The sequence below is a fragment of the Athene noctua genome, chromosome 3 (assembly GCF_965140245.1).
Source record: "Athene noctua chromosome 3, bAthNoc1.hap1.1, whole genome shotgun sequence".
NCBI classification, from domain to species: Eukaryota; Metazoa; Chordata; class Aves; order Strigiformes; family Strigidae; genus Athene; species Athene noctua.
In genome coordinates, this window is record NC_134039.1 from 18,325,799 (window position 1) to 18,345,332 (window position 19,534).

Genomic DNA, 19,534 nt, shown 5'->3' on the forward strand with positions numbered 1-19,534 from the left:
GTTACTTCAACCTTCCCTAATGGGGCTTCTGTTTAATTATTTTTAATCAGTTTGTTACTGTCCTGCAGGAGAAGTTTCACTTCTGAGTTTTATACAAATTGGACAGTGCCCTGTCTCTAGAAAAGCTTTCATCTTTGCGTGAAATGTGCTTTCTGCAGCTGAAGCACTGTGACACTGCATGCAAAACTGCCCACTGCAGCCTGTCTCAAGTGCCCGGTCTCTCCACTTCCCTGCATCTAAGCAATCATAGATATAAATGAAAACAGAATGCAGAGCAAGTGCAAACGCAACCATATGTTGTTGCATTGGGCTATTCACACTGCTGGGTAGTGGAGAACCTGATCCTGAGATCAGGATACAGCTTGCCCATTACATCTTGAATTCTAGGATTGAGTAATTCTACTAGATCTGGTTAATGATTATTAATAATGAGAAAACTTGAGCCTACCATGATTTTTGGAGTATCAGCTTTGTCCCGCGTCATTTGGACAACACTTCAGAATACTTGGTTGAGTCTCTGAAAATAATATGCAGTGCCTCCAGGGACAGTTTAATTCAAGGCTCTGACTGTAAACTAAAGTGTGTTGTATTATTATAAATGGACTAAAGCCAGATCTGGATGAGATCCAGGGTGCTAACCTGTCCCTGGAGGAGACGCCTGAACTGACACATTATATATTGACTCCCTCAGATTTAACTGAACAGTCCTTGGTAGGCTTGCCCAGCTTCTAGGCAAGAAAACATTTTAGTAGTGTAAAACAGTGCAGTAGAGCGACCATAATGTAGTGAGATTGAATCAGTGGAAACATTCAGGAGCATCACATCTCCAAGGACAGCATAGAGTAGCAAATACAGGTGCAGTGGGTTAAACAGGCTGTCCTGGAAGATCCCTTCATCTCCAAATCTGTGAGATCATACTTCCAAGAGTCACTAAATGAGCTTGAAAACAGAGCTTACAGTCACCCTTACAATTTCCATCATGAAATGAAAATGGAAAAAACGGGACAACAGGTATAATTTATTTTGCTGACAGCACTGACATATCTTCTGAGCTTTTCTCATCCCTCCACAGCCTGTTGCAGCCAATGAAGAAGATGATGTGAGGAATACAGAGATATTGCCACAAAGTGGAAGACATAAAATGCAGAGCTGCACCCCCCAATTTTCACCAGCTGTGTTTTTCCTTCTAACCCTTTATTCTTGCAGCACTTAGGCTAGAATTAGTAAGGCTTTCCACACAAAAGAATGATCTGATTCTAAGAATATATCTGTCTACATGTTTCCATGGTGTTTATTCCCCATCCACCCCTACCCCTCTAAGAAAATGCTGGGCTTTTATTGTTGTGGGGTTGAGGTTTTTTAATCATCTTTTTGGCAGGGTTTTGCATGGATGTGAAAAATTTACAAAGAATAAGCATGCAAGTATAAGCAACCCATCTCTTATTGCAGAGGTTATTTCATCTCCGTCTGCTGTAGCAGTGGTGGGTAAGGGGAGGGGGCCCATAGTTCAGAGCACTGAAGGGCCAGAGCACTAATGCACTGAAAAACCAGTGTCCACACTTAATTTGCATAAATGCTGACCTAAATCTGTTTTCCTTTTTCTCATGAACAACTGCATGTGCAACTGTCATGGTTGCCTGTTGTGCTGCCTTGAAAGTAACAGCAGTAACTTGCCAGTTGACACCTGCCACAAAACCTGTCGCTGAACGTTTGTTCAGTGCAAAATAGGCACTTACTTTGTGAAATGAAGTTTTCATGAGCCCTTCAGACCTCAACTTTGGACCTCTCAGTCCTCTTCTATATGTAAAGAAACTCCCCATTAAAAATAAGCTTCTTCAAGTTGGTTATGGGGAGGTGTTAATGGAGACCCTCTGCCCAGTGCTCCTGCGTGGAAAGGACCTCTTTATTAGCCCTGTTTTTCTATTGCCCTTTCTCTATGCTTTCTTCTTTTGTTCTTCCTTAGACTGTTTCCTAGTTGCTGCTGTCTAATAACAACAGAGTCTTTTCTTCTCTTTAATCTTTAATCTTTTCTCCTAGAGCTATAAAATTAAGAGCTAAGCAACTGGGGCACTTATTTAGGATTATGAGTGCCTCTGTTTGTGGGTGTACTGCTTGGGCCCTACTACCATTTTTTTTTTAGAACTGATGACCGTTGCCTTCTGAAGCAATCATCTTCCCATTTCCACTAGACAAATTCACAAATAACAGACTCTGGTTCATTATCTAGACCATGGGAAAAAAACAGAGAGGGGAATATGCCCAAGGTCAGAAAACAAGTGGTGGTTCTATAAGTGACCATTTATAAAACTCATGTTTATTTTCAGTTTAATTTGTTTCAAGACAAAGGGCAATACTACTAAACCCTTACCAACAAAGGGCAATACTACTAAACCCTTAGCAGTCTTACTGTGAATTAGTCTTTCCTGCCTACAAAGAGAATTTGTCCACCAATATTGGCTTTATGCACTGATTTCAGTGGGCTTTCTGCCTGAGTTGGATTTGAGGACTCAGTATGATGGGTGGTCATCCCATCATGAGCACGTAGCTTAGCTGTGCCCATGGCCTCCTCTAGAACTGTCTTCTTCTAACTCCAATCCTCTTAACTGCACCGGAACTGAAGGCCTAAAAGCAATACTGGGCACATCTCCCTAAAGATACAAAGTGACCAGAAGTAGAAAATTAAGGGGTTTAGGACTCAGTCAGAGGAACATTTACCACATAACGTCCACGCTGTAGACTTTTAAAGCGTATCTAGAAGAAATCAGGCCTGAACATTATGCTGATCTTGCCTACTTGGTGTTGCTGATAAGACTCACAAGAAAAAGAAGAGCAGTCTTTATCTGCCGATAATGCAGTTGAACTTATTCAGGTTCTTTGATAGTAGTTTCTCCAGTGAAGCTCTAGTGCTTGTACAATATCTGTGAATTGCTACTGTGCCTATCAGGTGAAGATTTATTAGCTGTGTGCTACAAGTTCTAGATATTGTACATTTTATTTGAGAATTTGGGGTGTGATTTCACACCTGAAAGCTGAATCCATCACCTAAAATGTAGAATGGATTTCTAGGAATATCATAGGTAGGGAACTGGCTACAAAGGAAATTGATATACTGATCAAGTGCAAAAAAAGAATTGACAGTCATGCCTGCACTTATTAAAAAAGGTAGTGATTATCTACAGCTTACAGTACTGTTTTTCATTATCTTTATTTTTAAGGACTTAATTGACTATGTAAATCAATGAACAGTATGTGCTTGTGTATTCCTGTGCATGCAGCGATCAGTGCTGTTCTGATGTAGTAGATTTTGCTATCAGTCTGCACTGAGATAAATAGAAGCAGTTATAAAACAGCAATACAGTAAAACAGGCAGAAAATCCTTTCTGGATAACCAGCCATGCAAATGTAAATACAAAATAAACAGAGACAGGAAGGGATAGCCCAGAATTCTAAAATGAAATAAAATCTTTCATTTTGGAAACTCACCATCCTAGGGGATATTTTCATGCTTGAAATCAGCACTTTATTCTTTTGGAGTGAATTTCCAAAGCCTTTAAAAGATGAAAAGGTTTTTAAATAACAGAGCAGCAGTAAGAGATAAAACTGCTGCAGCAGCTATAATGAGAGAACTATCAGCCCTGTGGCTAAATAGCCTTTGGGCTTTTGGATGACTTTTTCAAAGATCAACCTTTTCCTTTTAAGGGGAAGAAAAAACTATGCACACTTATGTGGGAACAAGACAACTCACAAAAAGCTCTGTTACTTTTGCCTCTGGAGACTTGAATTCAAATCCTGATTAAGTCATACGATTGGAAATAATTTTTGGAGGTCACTACATGGCATTTCTGCAAATTGCAAGTTCACCCAACAAGCTAACCCCATCATGTAATCAGTCACGTGAGAGAATGGAGAGCCTTAATGGGTGCTGTAACCTGTACAGGGACCTGAGCTTGGCAGAACGCTGAAGATGGATCAATGACAGGAGTCTCCTCTAAGTAGATCTACTGTTCAGGGACCAAGAATAGTAATGTGATAAGAAGGCAAAAGTAATGTCACTACTGATGTTAGCTGTTGAATAGGGAAGATCTAGGGAAAATGGACTGTCAGTCATCTTTATCAACAAGCAGAATGGATCAAGAACAATGGCTTGGTATACTGGGCTCCAGGCCATGTTTCTGGAAAATCCTGAAGACCTGCTCAGGCTGGACCTAGTGTCTGTAAGAACTCTGCCTGGGTCAGTGTATGGTCTGTTCTTTCCTAGCTGGTCTCTATGACACATTCAGGCTCAGTGCAGACAGAGAGTGACCTTAGACAGTACTGAGAAAAAAAAAAAAAAAAAAAAAAAGAGGGAATAGTTTAAAGGGAATTATTTGCATCCTCAAAGTGCAGCAGTTCCAGCATGCTGTAGGATGTGAATTGCTTTATCACATAGCAATAAATGAATTTCAATATTTCACTTTTGGGTAACATGTTCTATGCTAAACTAAATTGAAATACATTTCTTTTTTTCTCTTTTACATATTAAACCTGGAGAAAGAAAGTGAGGTGGGAAAGCAGGAGGCTTCCTGGAGCTCAGAATTTGTCTTTGATATAAGGAATTCTCACTGTGTAACTAATGTTTTCAGTAGGAGTTCAGAATCCCTGTATGGCTAAACAAGCTGCAGAAGTATGTAGCCCCCTCCAGTTTTCACAGAAAAATAGAGAAATCCCACAAAAAAGCACGGAGTATAGGTGGGATGGGAGGAGGTGTAAAGGGTAGCTTCCTGTTTTCTCTCCCCTGATATAGCTGACTATAGGAATTTCCCAGTGGTACTTGCACTAACAAAATTTAATATGCTGAGATTTTGTCAACAAAATCCACTTTTCAGACAGTCAGTTTGCCATGGTAATGAATGTCCCTTTGGAGCATTGCTAGTGCTAATAAATGTTGAAAACAAAGCCCAGTAAAACTGATGTTTTCTTTAAGTCAAGGGAGAGCCTAACTTTTTTTTCCCCTCTATTTTGAAAAGTATGAAGTTAAATGCCTTTGTCATCACTTGAAGTTGTACCGTCAACTTGTGTGAACACCGTTTAAAATTACAGATTGAATTAAGACAGTACTAAACACATCCAAACCAAGATTGCCCCCTTACCTCTTGAGCAAGCACAAACTACCATGCCATAGAAGTATGGATCAGTAATCATTTTCAACAGAAATAGCTTGCAGTGGAAAAACAGTTCAGCTCAATCATTTTGCACCACAGACATTTTGACCTGCTGGTATTTGAACGCAAGTTTCAATTCTCTTCCCACTCTCAGACAGAGACCTTATATTTCCCATAATATCTCAGTCTGTTAAAGAACAGCTGACTATAAAAACAATGTGCACCCAAACCAAAACCATCTGAAATATGAACATAGAACTTTACCAAAGAGAAAAATAATGTTGTGGAGTCCAGTGGTTATATACTGGGAGCCAAAAAATAGAAGTGGAAGGATTCAGTGTCAGCATACAGTATCAGTAAACCAGGGCTAGGTGGTTTAAAGTTGTTTTTTTAACATGTGTCTTAGACTTTACACAGTCTTTCCCAGCTGAGAAAGTATGCATATCCTTGAAAAGGTGGGGCCAGTATTTAATGAGTGATGAAAATATGACTCGGTGCTGTTATAAAGAAGTAAGTTTGGCAAACTCTACTGGTAGCAATGCACTTCCTGCATACTGCATGCAACAAAAAGTAAATACAGTTTGCTTCACATATTTTATGTATTCTTCATTGAAGGGAATTCATATAACAGTGAAATGGCATTCCACTGCAATTGTATAAATTTACAGAAGGTCAAACAGCTATTTTAGATGTTTTCACTTTGCGATCAAGCAGCTGACATGTTTATAAGGCAGTGCTTATAGATCTCCACTCTAGCCTTGTTCTTACACAGGTTGCAGCAGCCTGGTAGGTCTCTTCTGCAGGACTGCTGCCTTCACACAGTCTCCCCAAAAAGTTCAAGCCAGTCACAGTGTATCTGGTGCAGGAGTGTGTGTTCTCATGACTGTGGTTGAGCTCAGCACTTCTTTCACCTGTCTTCTCTATAGTGACATGTGGGAAGCTAGGTCAGTTACGCAGACTTCACCCTCTTGTCAGGGAGATCAGGCAGTGTAGCAATGAACTCTAGCTATACCCGAAGTTTTTCTAAAATAAACCAGGAATTGTGGTTCACCTGGACCAGAGAAGGTGTACTTGGGTGAGAACAGCAGATTTAATATAGTCTTTGTTAGCAAGGATGAAGAAGCAACCTCTGCAGACTTCATCTTCTCAGATCTGTGTCTGCCCCTTCCCCTTCTCCCTTCTGGAGTAATCTTCCATTGCTGCAGTTTCTTTGATTCTTTCTCAAGGATTCTCTGTTGCAATTTAATCTCTTCCCTTGAAGTATCTGTTGTCCTCATCAAGACAGTCTTTTCTCAGTTAATGGCTCCATTTAGCTCCTGCAGAGAGTTCTGTACAAGTTGCCAATATTTCTAGCTCAGAGAGGAATTTTAATTTGCTCTTTCCATCACTACAGGGCATACTGAACAATTGGGGAACCAAGGTATACACAGGAATCTTACTATTCTTCCCACTGCCCACATGTGATGAATCTTGCCTTCGTTATTCACTTTTATCCTACAGTGACCGTATAGCAGAATAACTGGTCTGGAGCATTCTCTGTCCTGGTTCATGATCCCTGTGCACTTGTCTTCATTCAGGTCTGTCTTGCCTTTGTGCTGAAGACACTTTAAAAAGGTTATAGATGTCTATATGTACATATAGAATGCCCATATGGAATTTGTGAAATTCCATAATTGAGGTAACACAGTAAGAAGAGCCTTAAACACGAGTACTTGGAGAGAACAACTGAGCTTAAAATTTGCCTTTTCCTTCAGTACTTCAAAAGAAATGAAATGCGATTGTCAAAAAAAAAAAAAATTAACAGGAGCAACTGATCAAGTGCTACTCTTCCTTTGAGTATCGTCATTTCAGACTGAAACTGGGTTGAACTCTCCACTCTCTTCTTTGCATCCATCTGATAGTGCCAGTTATAAAATGTGGATTATTTCAGAACAGTTGTAAGGACCAACTGTGGCTTGGAGTCCCTCTAAGACTCTTAGAATGTTGGTGCTTAGAAAGAAATTCTACCCAGAATAAGAGCAAAGGCGTCTTGAGTCCTTTGCTTATATTTTAAGCCATTCAGAAGCAATTTTATTCCATTGTTCCTAAGTCCATACAAGTAAGTCTAGTTTATTTTAGGATTTTTGTTTGTTTGTTTATTACAAGGTTTGGAGTTTTATATTTTTTTACCCTCATCTCTGTCCTTTTGCCTTCAGTCAACTCTGAGACCATAAATTCCCATCCCTTATCACCTGTCTTAAAGACTCAGGAAGGCTGAAAGAGTATTTTAGGTTGACAATATAAATGATAAGACTTCTCATCTTGCATTAGAATGTCTAGACTGAAATGCTTAAATCTTTTTCTCATTTTTTAGTCACTATGTGCATTAAACTTTTAATTTTTCCCAGAGAATTTCAGAAAATTAGTTCCTTATCATGTATTTTTCACAATCCTGTGCCCCATCCCATTCAAAGTACTTATGCATCTGAATTAATTTCTGCTGGTAACAATACTATTGACCACTGACTTCAATGGAATTATTCATATCCTTTAAATTATGCACATACATGAGTACTGGTTTAAAAACCAACCGAGAAAAGACAACTAATTAGATTTTTAATATTGAAGGATCTGCAAGGTGGAATCTTCATCCTTAGGATAATAATGTACTAAGTCTAAATCCAGCTTTAAGGATATATGATGGGTAATAGGAAATGTGATCCTTTTCTTGCTTCTTCTGTTAATGGTGAAGTCAGATGGATACATGCTGTGTATGTGGAGACCAGCCAGTAATTTCTCCGGTAAAAATGTGCTTTTTCATGTCTTTATTGACAGGACATGCAGCAGCCTCACACCATTCAGGCTTCAAACAAATCAGCAGATTCATGATGTATAGGATTTCAGTGCTAAAGAAGCAATCCCTTAGTTTGCCCCACAGGCTGGAAAAAGTGCTTACGGAGCCTGACACACATAGAAAGTCAATTTTAGTACTGTGTCCCTTTTTACTGTACCTTTAGTTCTGTGTCGCCTCATTGAAATCTTTCTGGGGCTTATTTCAAGCATTTATAGTTTTGTGGAAGAGTTAGAAATTCTGAATAACAATTAATAATTTCCTTGTTAACAGCAATACTAAGAGCAGTGGGGCTTACAATAAGTTGCAAAATGCACAATTCATATATTTATCACAAGTATTACATGAAATAAAACAGTATCACATAAGCAGTGTACTGTTTAGAGATCAGAGAAAAATGCAATGTGCAGGATTTGTTAACAGAGCTAACCAACAATACTAATTTTTTGCATATTTAGGGGTTGGTTTATTGTATCACAGTCTAAATAATCACAGTCCAATTACCTACTTACGAGTTGTTTAAGAGCATGACCACTAAAGAGACAGTTACCAGATGTTTTAGATCTCTAAGGAGAAGTTGAGAGAAAGAAAGGAGTCAGACCTTCACATCACAAGTCCTCTGCCTGCCAGCAAGAGCTTTCAATGCGAAGACTGCAAGTACTGCATAGCCAAAGTGTTCTTAAGCCCAAATTAACTCTGCAGTTAAACAGAAGAGAATGATTAATTGGAAAAATTCTTTTTTGTTTGCAGAGCAGCCTCAAAAATCATGCTATCACTAGTTATAATTGTTAACTGGATGTTCTCAGGAACTACCAGCAATAACCTTTTTCTCATTTGGGATAAGAGTTTTGTTCCTCAGCTATTTCTGCTGATGTAATATATCTAGTATGATGAACATTTCAGAAACAAAGCAAAGCTTTAACTGTCATGAAAGCAATGTGAAGATATGATGGAAACCAAAAAAAATAATAGAAGAGTAGGAGTACTTTCTTTTATAGGCCACGTAGCCATTGCCTGAGATGTAGGATTTACTGTCTATAATGTAGATTCTTTTTGTTTTCCTTTAATATTGCCACACAGCTGTAGCTGTGAAGGGCGAAGTTCCATCCTATGTTTGTTCTAATTGGTTTTGTACCTGAGTTCTGACTAAAAAATTTGGGGAAAAACATTTTTTTCTCACAGTGCAAAACAGTGCATTATCCTATTAAAAGAGTTTCTAGTGTTGTTTAAGCAGAGTTTAAAGTTGTAGCTCCATGACCATATGTGTGAACGAATTGCATTCACCAAAACATTCATGGGAAGAGAAGGAAAGAGGGAGTTGAAAAGGAAAATTTATGTTTTAGTCCAAACCTCTTTACTTCGTAGTTGATCAGTGCTAAATATCTAAATCTCACATTAGTATATGCATGGCCTTTTATGTCTCACCTGAGCTGTGCTTGCCAGTAGGCTACCATTTGATCTTTGATCTAAGATGAGGAAATTACTTCCATGCATCTTTAAAGTTATAAAGGTGCTTAAGTTCTTTTTCTGGAAAAGATGGGTTTCAAAATGAAGGATTTAAACAGGAATATATATTCAGTGACAACAGTTACCTCTTCTTTCTGCTATCTCCTGCTTCCAGTATTCTCCAGTTTTAGATCCTTACAAGAAAGACTTGGTTTCAACTAGAGACCTTGTTACTGACCATAACCATAACCTTTGGCTGGATTATTTCCTGAGGCAGTGAATTCAACAGATATGTTGCATAAAATAGCATTTCTACACAAAATTTCTGAATTTACTGCCCTTTAATTTTATTGAGTATTCTGCTCCTCTTGATTAATGTTACTCTGTGAAAGGTTATACACTTCATTATAAAATACTTGAAACACTTGACTTGTATTTAAAAAAGGCTATCATAACATTCTATAGTCATTAGAAATCAGCAGTTTATTCAATAGAAGCGTAGCCTTCATGCCCTAGTTAACTGACTTTCTGTTAAGCTGCAGCTCTCCTGTAGTGTGCACTGAACAAGACAGACTTCATTTTTTTCTTCAGCCTGCTGCTTTCCAGTGACAGCTGTCCTTCCATGATGGATTAAATTTTTCTTGTAACTTTTGGTTATTTTTGAAAGACGTTTGGCACAAACATCAGGGTGTCAGTATGTGAATTGTGTTTACCCCTCCCATTAAGTGACTGAAGGACCTCTACTATGTGCTTGGCGATGCTTAACCATTATGTTAATAGATAATATGCCTCTGACATTATCTTTGAACTATGATGCCTGTGTAATGAATGAGATACTTGCAAAATGTGCCAGACTATTATCCCTGGGAAAAAAAATTAATTCTCTAAACAAGTAAAGTATGCATATCTCCTGCAGCTTTACCCATGTCCTCATCTATGTCTTCTGAAGAACTAGAAAACATAGGCACAAAGGCTATTTATAGAGATTAATAGACTTTTATTCCTTGGCCCCTGCTGAAACTGCTGGTTGTAATTCTGAACAGCAAACTACAGAACTAAAAATCCTAGTGTTATTTCTAGGACATTATCTGTATCATTGAGAGAAAAGCCTTCAGCTGGACGTTGAAGTGCTATAGTCATGACAGCAATTAAGGATGCTTGGCAATGAAGAGCTCTTCTCCAGTACACATGGTCCATCAGACCTCAAATATGCTGAAATACTCTCTTCTCGTCATGATGCTGAGTGGTTTATTTGACAGTACCCAGGGAGGCAAGGTAGTATCCCACTTTGCAGATTGGAAAGCTGGAGAATAGTGAATCAAAATGATGTCCCCTTGGTGCCAGAGAGGGTATGTACCAAATCATGAGAAGGAATCTGAGATCCTTATTTCTGAGGTCTATGAGAGATGATGCTTTAATGTTCAGAAAAGTACCAATTTTCTCACTGTTGTGAGTAGCGATATGTGAGTTTTGAGATGTGAGCTGTGAAAGGTGAGGCAGTTTGACTCAGAAAGTGGAATTATTTCTATAAATGACAATCTGCAGATTCCCACCAATGCTGTGCTCCCAACTGACCTAACAGTAGTTGTCCCATACATGCTTAAGTGGACATCAGGTTGCAGTCACCTTGACTACTGTAGCTGGAATATTGTCATTCAGACCTACACTGTCTGTTAGTCTTTGTTCAGACTGTAAATTTAGATGATCCACCTTTTCTGTTGAGATTCATATGATTAATAATAAACACTTGGGGAGAAAAAGTACACTCAGTGACCAGAGAGCTGAACCATGTACAGGAATTTGTACTGTCCATCCTAGAGAGGTAACCTATAACTGAATCATTTTCTGTTCACTGTAGACAACAGTACAAAATATATTTTGCACACCTTATGTTCTGCACTCAGTAGTGTGATGATAACACTCCTGATCTTGTCATGACCCTCTGCAGCTTCTCCACTTCAGTGGCATAATTTGGAAGAAATCAGCTCTACCACCTAAGTTATGCTTGCAGTGAAAGCCTCCAGCTGCAGTCAACAGGACATGTGTATGCATACACATGTGATTAGTAGCTACATATTTGCAGAATGATGATAAGTTTCCAGGAAGCAGTTTCACGCAAACACAGGTGCAAGTTTTTTAATTATAACTGTATGGCAGCATTGTTCAGTTGAGGACAGTCCATCCTGGACTTCCATTTTTGCAGAAAGCATTTCCAGATATTTGGAAGGATACAATCCTAGCCAAGAATTTAATGTTTCTTAAATGCTGATATGTTGCTCTTACTGTTTGGAGTAAGTCGATTTCCTTTTTTTCCCCCAACATCTGCCAAGCAGCCTATATCTCAGCATTCTCCTGCCAATGTTTTTCAAGAGCCAGTAGTAAGCTCACAGTATGCTGTCTCCTTCTCAAGGTTTTTTTTTTTTTAACATAATTTACCAAATACCTAATGTTATATCACCATATAACATACATTCCTGTCACCCGTGGCTCAGTCCCACAATGTATGGAATAATCTTGCCTTCTACTAAACAAATGAGACATGAGAGCACCAAACATTAGGGAGACCAGCAACAGACAGCTGTCTGCCAAATACTGATGGTCTCTACACTTGAGAAGCTATCATTGTCTCTGACTCTCAGCTTCTCTGTTATGTGTATGACTGGGCAATAAAAATGAGAGGAAAAGCTCATCTCCTAAGTGTTCAGCCTGAGAAGTCCCAAATTCTCTGTTGTACCAGAATGCAGGTCTATTTTTCAGGACTAATTTGTGCTGATGCTAGTTGCTACAATTGTTATGCAATTGTGCAGGCATTGGGAATAACCGAAGTACACTATACTCTACTTAGATACTTTACCAGGCCATGATGGAAGCTTCTTGCCATCCTGGCAATTTCTTCGTGCCAGAATAGTACAAAAAGCACCCTGACATGCACCTGAATTCTGTACCCAGCACCCTGGCATTTGCTATGTAGGATTCACTTGTATCACGGCTTTGAGAAGTTCTATTTTTCCAGCTGACTTTCTCAGCTGACAAAAAACCAAAACAAAACCAAAAAAAACACACCAAAAAAGCCCACAACTGCCAAAAGATAAATATTGTACAGCTGAGGCTTTTTTATCACCATCTATCATAATTAGAGGGAAGTCAAGTCATCATTGTGCCTGCACTGGTAAATTCTTGTGGCAGTTTTTCAAAGTCATCCATACTCGTTTGTGTGGACTGCTTTATTTAGATAGTGGTGTTCTTTGTAGGAGATGATGTTAAGCCTCATTTCTTTACTTAATCCCAGTTTGGGCAGTTACATTTTGCCTGCATGATTTCTCCACTCTGGTTTCAGGTGAATATTTGCTTCAATCTTTATATACCGTGATGTTTTGTTCTCTTTAAAGCACTGATGTGTTTCACACCAGAGGTGTCTACTTTTTTGGTCATGTAGGATGAAATGTGGCTTGCAAACATAAAGAATAATAGTATTATTTACAAACTAACTGGATAATTCTACAAAAGTATTAAAAGGGAAGCTGGTAATATGCATTAGGGAATGTTAGATGTTTGGGTACTCTCTTTTGACCACCAAATGTATTAATCCTATGAGAAAGGAGCTGATGAACTGTTTTCACAGAGTCAGATTTTGAGCTTATTTTTTAATGAGTCTGCTTCAGTTCAGTCGCAGCTGAAGGAGCCCTGAGATAGAGTTCTGGATCAGCCCATTGACTGTGGACTATTACTAAACAAGGACTTCAGTGACTGTACTTTGAAAGAAAAATTGATAATGGACTTCAGTCCATAAAGAACTGATTATATTAGTGTTACTCTCCTGCCTTGTCTTACTAAAGGTCTGAAATTCCTTTCCTGAGTTGTTATGAATCTTGAGTCAGATCACCTCCCCTGAAGTGTGTCTCTGTGCCCATGTATGGAAGAATATTTCTTCTGTGAGCACAACAAATGATTAAGTTGCAAAGGAGAGAGCGTTTTCCTGAAAAGAGGGGACAATGTATGGTAAAATTTTCAAAAGCAAGGAAAACAAAGGAACCTAAGCCGCTTTATGCCTTTAGGTACTTTCAAGTCTGCAATTTACATTCATAAATCATTTTAGTGCTCCTGAAAATGTTAACCACCATCTGTTTCTTTAATGATGCTATGTTTGGCTCAGGAGATGCTTATGAAAAGTAAAAAAAAGGGACTCTTTGATACCATCATGAAAGTGAGATTCTGTTAAGGTATCCAAAAACTGCATAATTTTGAACGTTGAAGGAGACTTCAAGATAAAAGAGTGTTTATGTACTAGATGCTTTTAGAGTATATACAATATCTTATTATGTGCTAGAGTTGCTCTACACATGACACAGGTTCTGGTGCTAAAACAGTAGTCTGCCTGCTTCTTTTGCAGATGCTTGTAGTAGTGTGAAAGCCAGACCTACATTTATGTCATTCAGGTTACAGTCTCAAATTCTCTGAGTATTCAGTTGTGTAGGAATCACATTTTGAAGGAAAGATTAATTCTTAAAGGAGAAAAAAGAAGTTTTCAAGACGGCTTTAGAAAACACTTGACCAGGTCAGAACACGGTGGGCCTTGAAAGGATCTTCCTCAAAAGCGTACAGCTACTGCCCTTGCTGTAGTAAACTGTGAAGATTACCAGAGCATTTCCAGAAAAAGATCAGTATTTGCCCACAGTTAACACATGTTTCTTTGAGGTATGTGTACCTGTGCTACACATGGGAAGTAAACATGATCTGACAACACACTGTGACAATGCTTAGTAAAAACTATCAATATTTTCCCTGGCAACAAAGAATCATATGTATGTGCAGTGGTTAGAAGTTTAGAAGTCTTCAGATGCGCCTTTGTGGTGCTGTAAGTAAACTCCAGAAAGTGACAGTCCACAACTTTGAGCATCCAAAGACATGCCAGTACAGCACATGGTTGTATCTCAGCCTGTATTAATCACTGCCTGTAAGGAAACATCTAGGAAGAAGAAAGCAATCAAAGTAGCAGTCATATCAGAAAGAACATACAGAAACACTTGCTATGATTATGTGTAAACCAACCACAGGCTCTGTGTACAAACCTTTCCATCTGTTCCTTTGCCTAATCATTTCTGCTTTCCCTCTCTGTCTTCTAACTTTCCTTCGTCTTTCCAGATGCAGGACGCTATGGGCTATGAGTTACCATGGGTGTATTTTGTCAGTCTGGTCATCTTTGGATCCTTTTTCGTTCTAAATCTGGTTCTTGGTGTGTTGAGCGGGTAAGCTGACAGTTTTGGTGTCCTTTTTCCAATGCTACAGGGCAAGACTCCATAATAAGGGTTCTTCCCTGTCACCAGGATTCTTTCAGAGGGATTAAAAATCTGAATCCAGGGAAGCTTCATATCAGCTCTCAAATACTTTGACAAAATGTTCAAATGTTGCAAATAGCAATACAGGTAACAGAAGAGGTGTTACTCTCTGACAAAGAAATTCAACCTCAGGGCATTCAAAATTGCTAATGTCAACCTGTCATAAATCTCCAGAAAACTGGCTATTGAAAGTCTTACTGCTGGTGACTTGGGATCTCTTTGGCTGGAGCCTTGCAGTGCTCAGAATCTGAGCTTGTCTCACTAATTATCATTCCACTCTTCCAGGTCAATGATGCCATAGGAAGGGACTGGCCCTGGATCTATTTTGTTACACTAATCATCATAGGGTCATTTTTTGTACTTAACTTGGTTCTCGGTGTACTTAGCGGGTAAGCAGTACCAGGAAAATGTTTTATTATTGTTTATTTTTAAAAATTTGTATTTCTATTCCTACTCTCTGGTTACCAAAACAACGGGCAATGGTGGGTTGATCTCAGGAACCGTAATAGAAAGCCTAGGCTATTGCTGTGCCAGTAGCAAAATATGGCATTCCTAATGGCATGGAAGGAGTCTTTTGACTAAATCAAAGGAATACAAGGTAACTCTTTGCCTGTAACATGTTCCTCTACCTAAAATCCCTACCTGTACTCTGTGGGCAGAGGACAACTCTATGCTCCCCTGTAAGCGAAACACATGACCATAGAAGAAGGGAATTATAGTAAAATTTCTGTAAGTCAGTGGGACTGAAGGAGGAATAGGGCATGAGACAAATCCCTTCACATTTGTGGGATGAGATTCCTGCCAAATTATGTCTTCTCACATGAATTTTCACATTGCTTAGTATCTCTAAAGCACAGCCTAGTGGGAGATCATTTTCCTTGGAGAGCGTCTTGGGCACATTTCTTCTTCAATAAGTCCATCTTCTCTATTGTGCAGATTACAAGCTTAACGTGATGCAGAGAGAAAAGATCATTTCCCTCTGACCTTTTCTAAGGATGAACAGAGAAGCAGGATAATTCCTTCTAGTGTTTAAGTATTCCTAAGACATCTAGACATTTAGCTGTATTTCAGTTCTGCAGTGTAACCCTCGCTGCAAAACATCATTTTAATGGCTTTGATTAAAAACAATTGATATTGTCCTCAGTAGTTTAAAAGTTTTACCACCCCTGGGGAGACACATAATTAGAGGAATTAAACCAACAAACATTCCTCACAAGATTTTTTTTAAAAAGTCTCTTAGAATTGGGCTCTGATTCCATATTTGGGCATTAGGTGCCTACAGCCATTTTATGTACATGGATAAATATGGTATGAGGACTTCTATCGATCCTCTCTTTCTTTGTTACTAACATCCTGCCTCCTTTAATGAGCTCTAAATTAATTTGATCAGAGCATGTACCTGTTGCCTGAGTGGGCAGCCCTGAAGTCCCCTGTCTTTTGATCAAAGGAGAGAGAAAATGATCTCTGAACAGGAGAGAGGACTTGATGCCTCACAGAAATTATGTCCTTAGTACTTGTGCCAACAACATAGGAAGGGCAGTAGTAGGACCAAAGAAGAAGATCCACCATTGGCCATCCTGCAAAGAGACAGGTAATAGCAGATCTACAGGAGGTATTGCTACTACCTTCATTACTCCGTTGAAGGAGACAAGCCTCTAAGACAGCTGCTGCAAAGAGAAGTGTTTCCAAGCAGTAATGGGAACAGAAAAAATCCCCAGTAATGAAGTGTCAGGCAATAGTCTGTGTTTGGATATCTGGAGAGTGATACTCTGGGTACAACTTTAAAATGCAAGCTCCTCATTTCTCCAGGTAGATAACTCTGATCAACAGGTAAGGATGTCAGCATTAGTGGAGAATGATGACCATCTGACAGATGGAAAGTGATTTGTTGTATCAGAGGTGGGCTCAAGAACCACATAGGACAGTGGTTAAAGATTATATAGTATCTGATTGGATAAACAGTGCCTGTGAGCCTAGCCTGAGGAGTGCACACTGTTGAAGCACTGCTGATTCGATTTACCTACACTTGGATTTGTGTCTGTACATAATTAAAAATCGAATTTCCTCTCTCTTTCATTTTTCAATTCAAGAAAGTGTTTTGGGGCCTAGATCTTCCACCTCCTGACACACTGCATCTAGACCACCACAGTTAGTGGTAAGAGATGGCAACAGTCTGTAGAGAAAACTGAAATCAAAGATGAAGTTCACCTTGTTTAAGCTGTGAGTCACTCTTTCTGGCTGTGTTCACAGTGTTGTGACAGCTGCACTGTTTCTGTAATTTTTTTTCCAACTGGAGAAAAGTAAAAAGAGACTTAGGAATTTACATCCATGAAAAAACATAGAAATTATGGGAGAAATGTTCCAAATTTTCTTTGGGCTAAATAAGCAGGTCTTAAACAATTAACTTTCTAAACCAGTTCTAAATTCTGCTGAGTTGCAGAGTGTCTTCACTCTGCAGATTCAGCAGTTTTTTTAGAGACTTGCTATTACTGATCTATGTAAAAGATTCACCTGTCCGTTCTATGCAGATACAAAACAACATTCCTGGGCGTCTTTGTATATCCATTCTGGGCATCTCTGATTTCTTCCCATTTATCTATTTCAGGAACTTCACCAAACATGTTGTGTAGGCAGACTTCATCAATGCCATATTAGCTTAGTTTTTTTAATAATTTCTGAATACGTAAGTGTAATTAATTGTACTCACAAAGACACCTTGACTGCACCTACAAAATCAAATGCTGAGTTCTGCTCTACCAAAAGAGCATATTTGTAATTTGTTTTTCCTCAGGTATGTCATCCATTCATGGTCTTTCTGGTTAATTTACTAGTTACATGCCAAGCTAAATAGTATGACAGAGTATTCATGTGTAGAGCTATAATCCTCTTCCTGTCTTGACTGAGCACAATATAAGATTCTTGTATTCCAAAGGAAATATCCAGTCAGCAGTTTACATGGTAGACCTCCTCAAGCCAAGGCAAAAGGATTCCACATCATTGCTGTGAGCAGTGAAGCCCCTCTTAGTGGTCTCTTGAGATCAGATCTGTTCATGTCTGTTATCTGTTTCGGTCAGTTAGTAAGGAAAAGAAATGGCAGTGTATGTTCAACTTTCAGACCTGCATACCTAAGCATATATATTCACATTTCTTTTCAATTTTGCCTAGTAGTGATCCAAATCCCAGGACACAGGCCAAACAAACAGTTGCCTAGGGCAAATGGAGGGCAGAAGAACAACTGTTTCTTCTGCTTTAAGAGGATCCCAGAAAACCCAGTTGGCTGCTTTTGGTGCTTTTACTGCCGAGGAAGAGGTCTGAGTGAATGGGAGGCTGGCTGTGGTTGTAGCTCCTCCTGGAGTAAGTTTTTGTGACCTTTCAGGACTTTCTTCTAGTCTTCTGCACCCTCTTCCAACCCTTCCCATTCCTTGGTGTATTTATCAGGGTAGATTATTTGGAGTCTTGTGCTGTAATTTTAGTAGTAATCAAGAGTTTTGACCTGCTAGAATTCTGCTGTTTTTCTCACTTTCCATCACTCCTCTAAATGTGAGAAATCAGATTCAGATCAGATATAGACAAGAATTAGCTATATTCCATCATCAGGGATGGTCAAGTGAAATTTTCTTCTGGAATGGCGCAGGATACAGAGCTGTGTGTTTATATTTATGATCTTGACTCTAACCTCACACAGAGAAAATCTCTCTCCCAAATACTCTGCTTTTTGGTATTCCCATTGGCAGGCATACTTTTCTGGGAGCAGTAAAGGAAAGTGAAGCAAAATGAATTCTGGTAAAAACCACCAGATTCACCAACTCTTAAACTGATGTTCTCTTATTCACTGAGAAGAGACAGATTGCTTGGTAGTTCTGCAAGCCTTTGTCAACCTTGTCTTGACATGATAGTGCAATCTTTTTTAAGAAGGCCACCTCCAGACTCAAGATGGCATTTCCATCAGAAAGCTTATTTGGTCCTTTGCCTCCCTGCTGAAACTGCAAACAGTGACCATTTATTGCCAACTGCGATGGTGGCAGAGGTAATATGCACGCCTGCCTGCAACAGAAACTGGACTGAAGTCACCAGATCATTTCACACGGGATGGTAAATGACCATTGCTAGTAATTCTTGATCGTGAACTACATTTGCCTGAGTACAGGCTGGCATTCCACATGGGAGGTGGTTTGAATTGCATTAACAATTTCATGAGCCACCTGTTCTCAATGGTTTAATGTTAGTAGAGCATAGAAATTAAGATAATTTAAATAAGTTGTCTTTTTTGGAGAGTCATCTAACATGTAGAGTATTATACATTGTACAAAGGAAAGAGACATGCAATTGCAGATCGTTTAGACTAGTCAGTCACAGTGTTTTCAGTTGTGCCATTAAAAAGCTAGGTAACAAATTCACTCCTATGCAAACAGTCAGTGTAAAGACATCATGCTAATAACTCATGTTGATTTAGTCAGAATTTTCCCCAGCCTCAGTCCCATTTGAGGAAATAAGAGGGGACTGCAAAGACCCAAGTAGGCATGCAGCTTAGATGCATCTAACATAAATAATCCACTTCAGTGCACAGTAGGAATTTTGCTTTCTGTAAGCTGAGCCGTTTCATGACGTTTTCCACTTTGGTTTCTAAACTAGTCTCTTGCAAGTCATATTGATGCAAATATGAGTAGTTCTCACTTAGAATTGAGGGCTCAGTCCCTTTCAAAATTGGACCCATTTGTTTTAGATTCTAAAATACCGTTTTAAAATCGAGCAATTGAAATACTGGGATGTGATTTATCAAA

General features: G+C 39.0%; 1 protein-coding gene across 4 annotated transcripts in view; it reads left to right on the plus strand.

Annotated features, from left to right (window-relative positions):
• The window catches only part of CACNA1C (calcium voltage-gated channel subunit alpha1 C), a 491,623-nt gene that overhangs the window by 320,735 nt on the left and 151,354 nt on the right, over positions 1-19,534 (plus strand). For 2 of the 4 annotated variants that reach the window (XM_074902152.1, XM_074902151.1), the window contains exon 8: positions 14,560-14,663. In XM_074902152.1, the coding sequence (XP_074758253.1) occupies positions 14,560-14,663 (104 nt within the window). Of the gene's footprint in view, positions 1-14,559; positions 14,664-15,038; positions 15,143-19,534 lie in introns of all 4 variants that reach the window. The other 2 variants (XM_074902149.1, XM_074902150.1) reach the window with 1 other exon arrangement.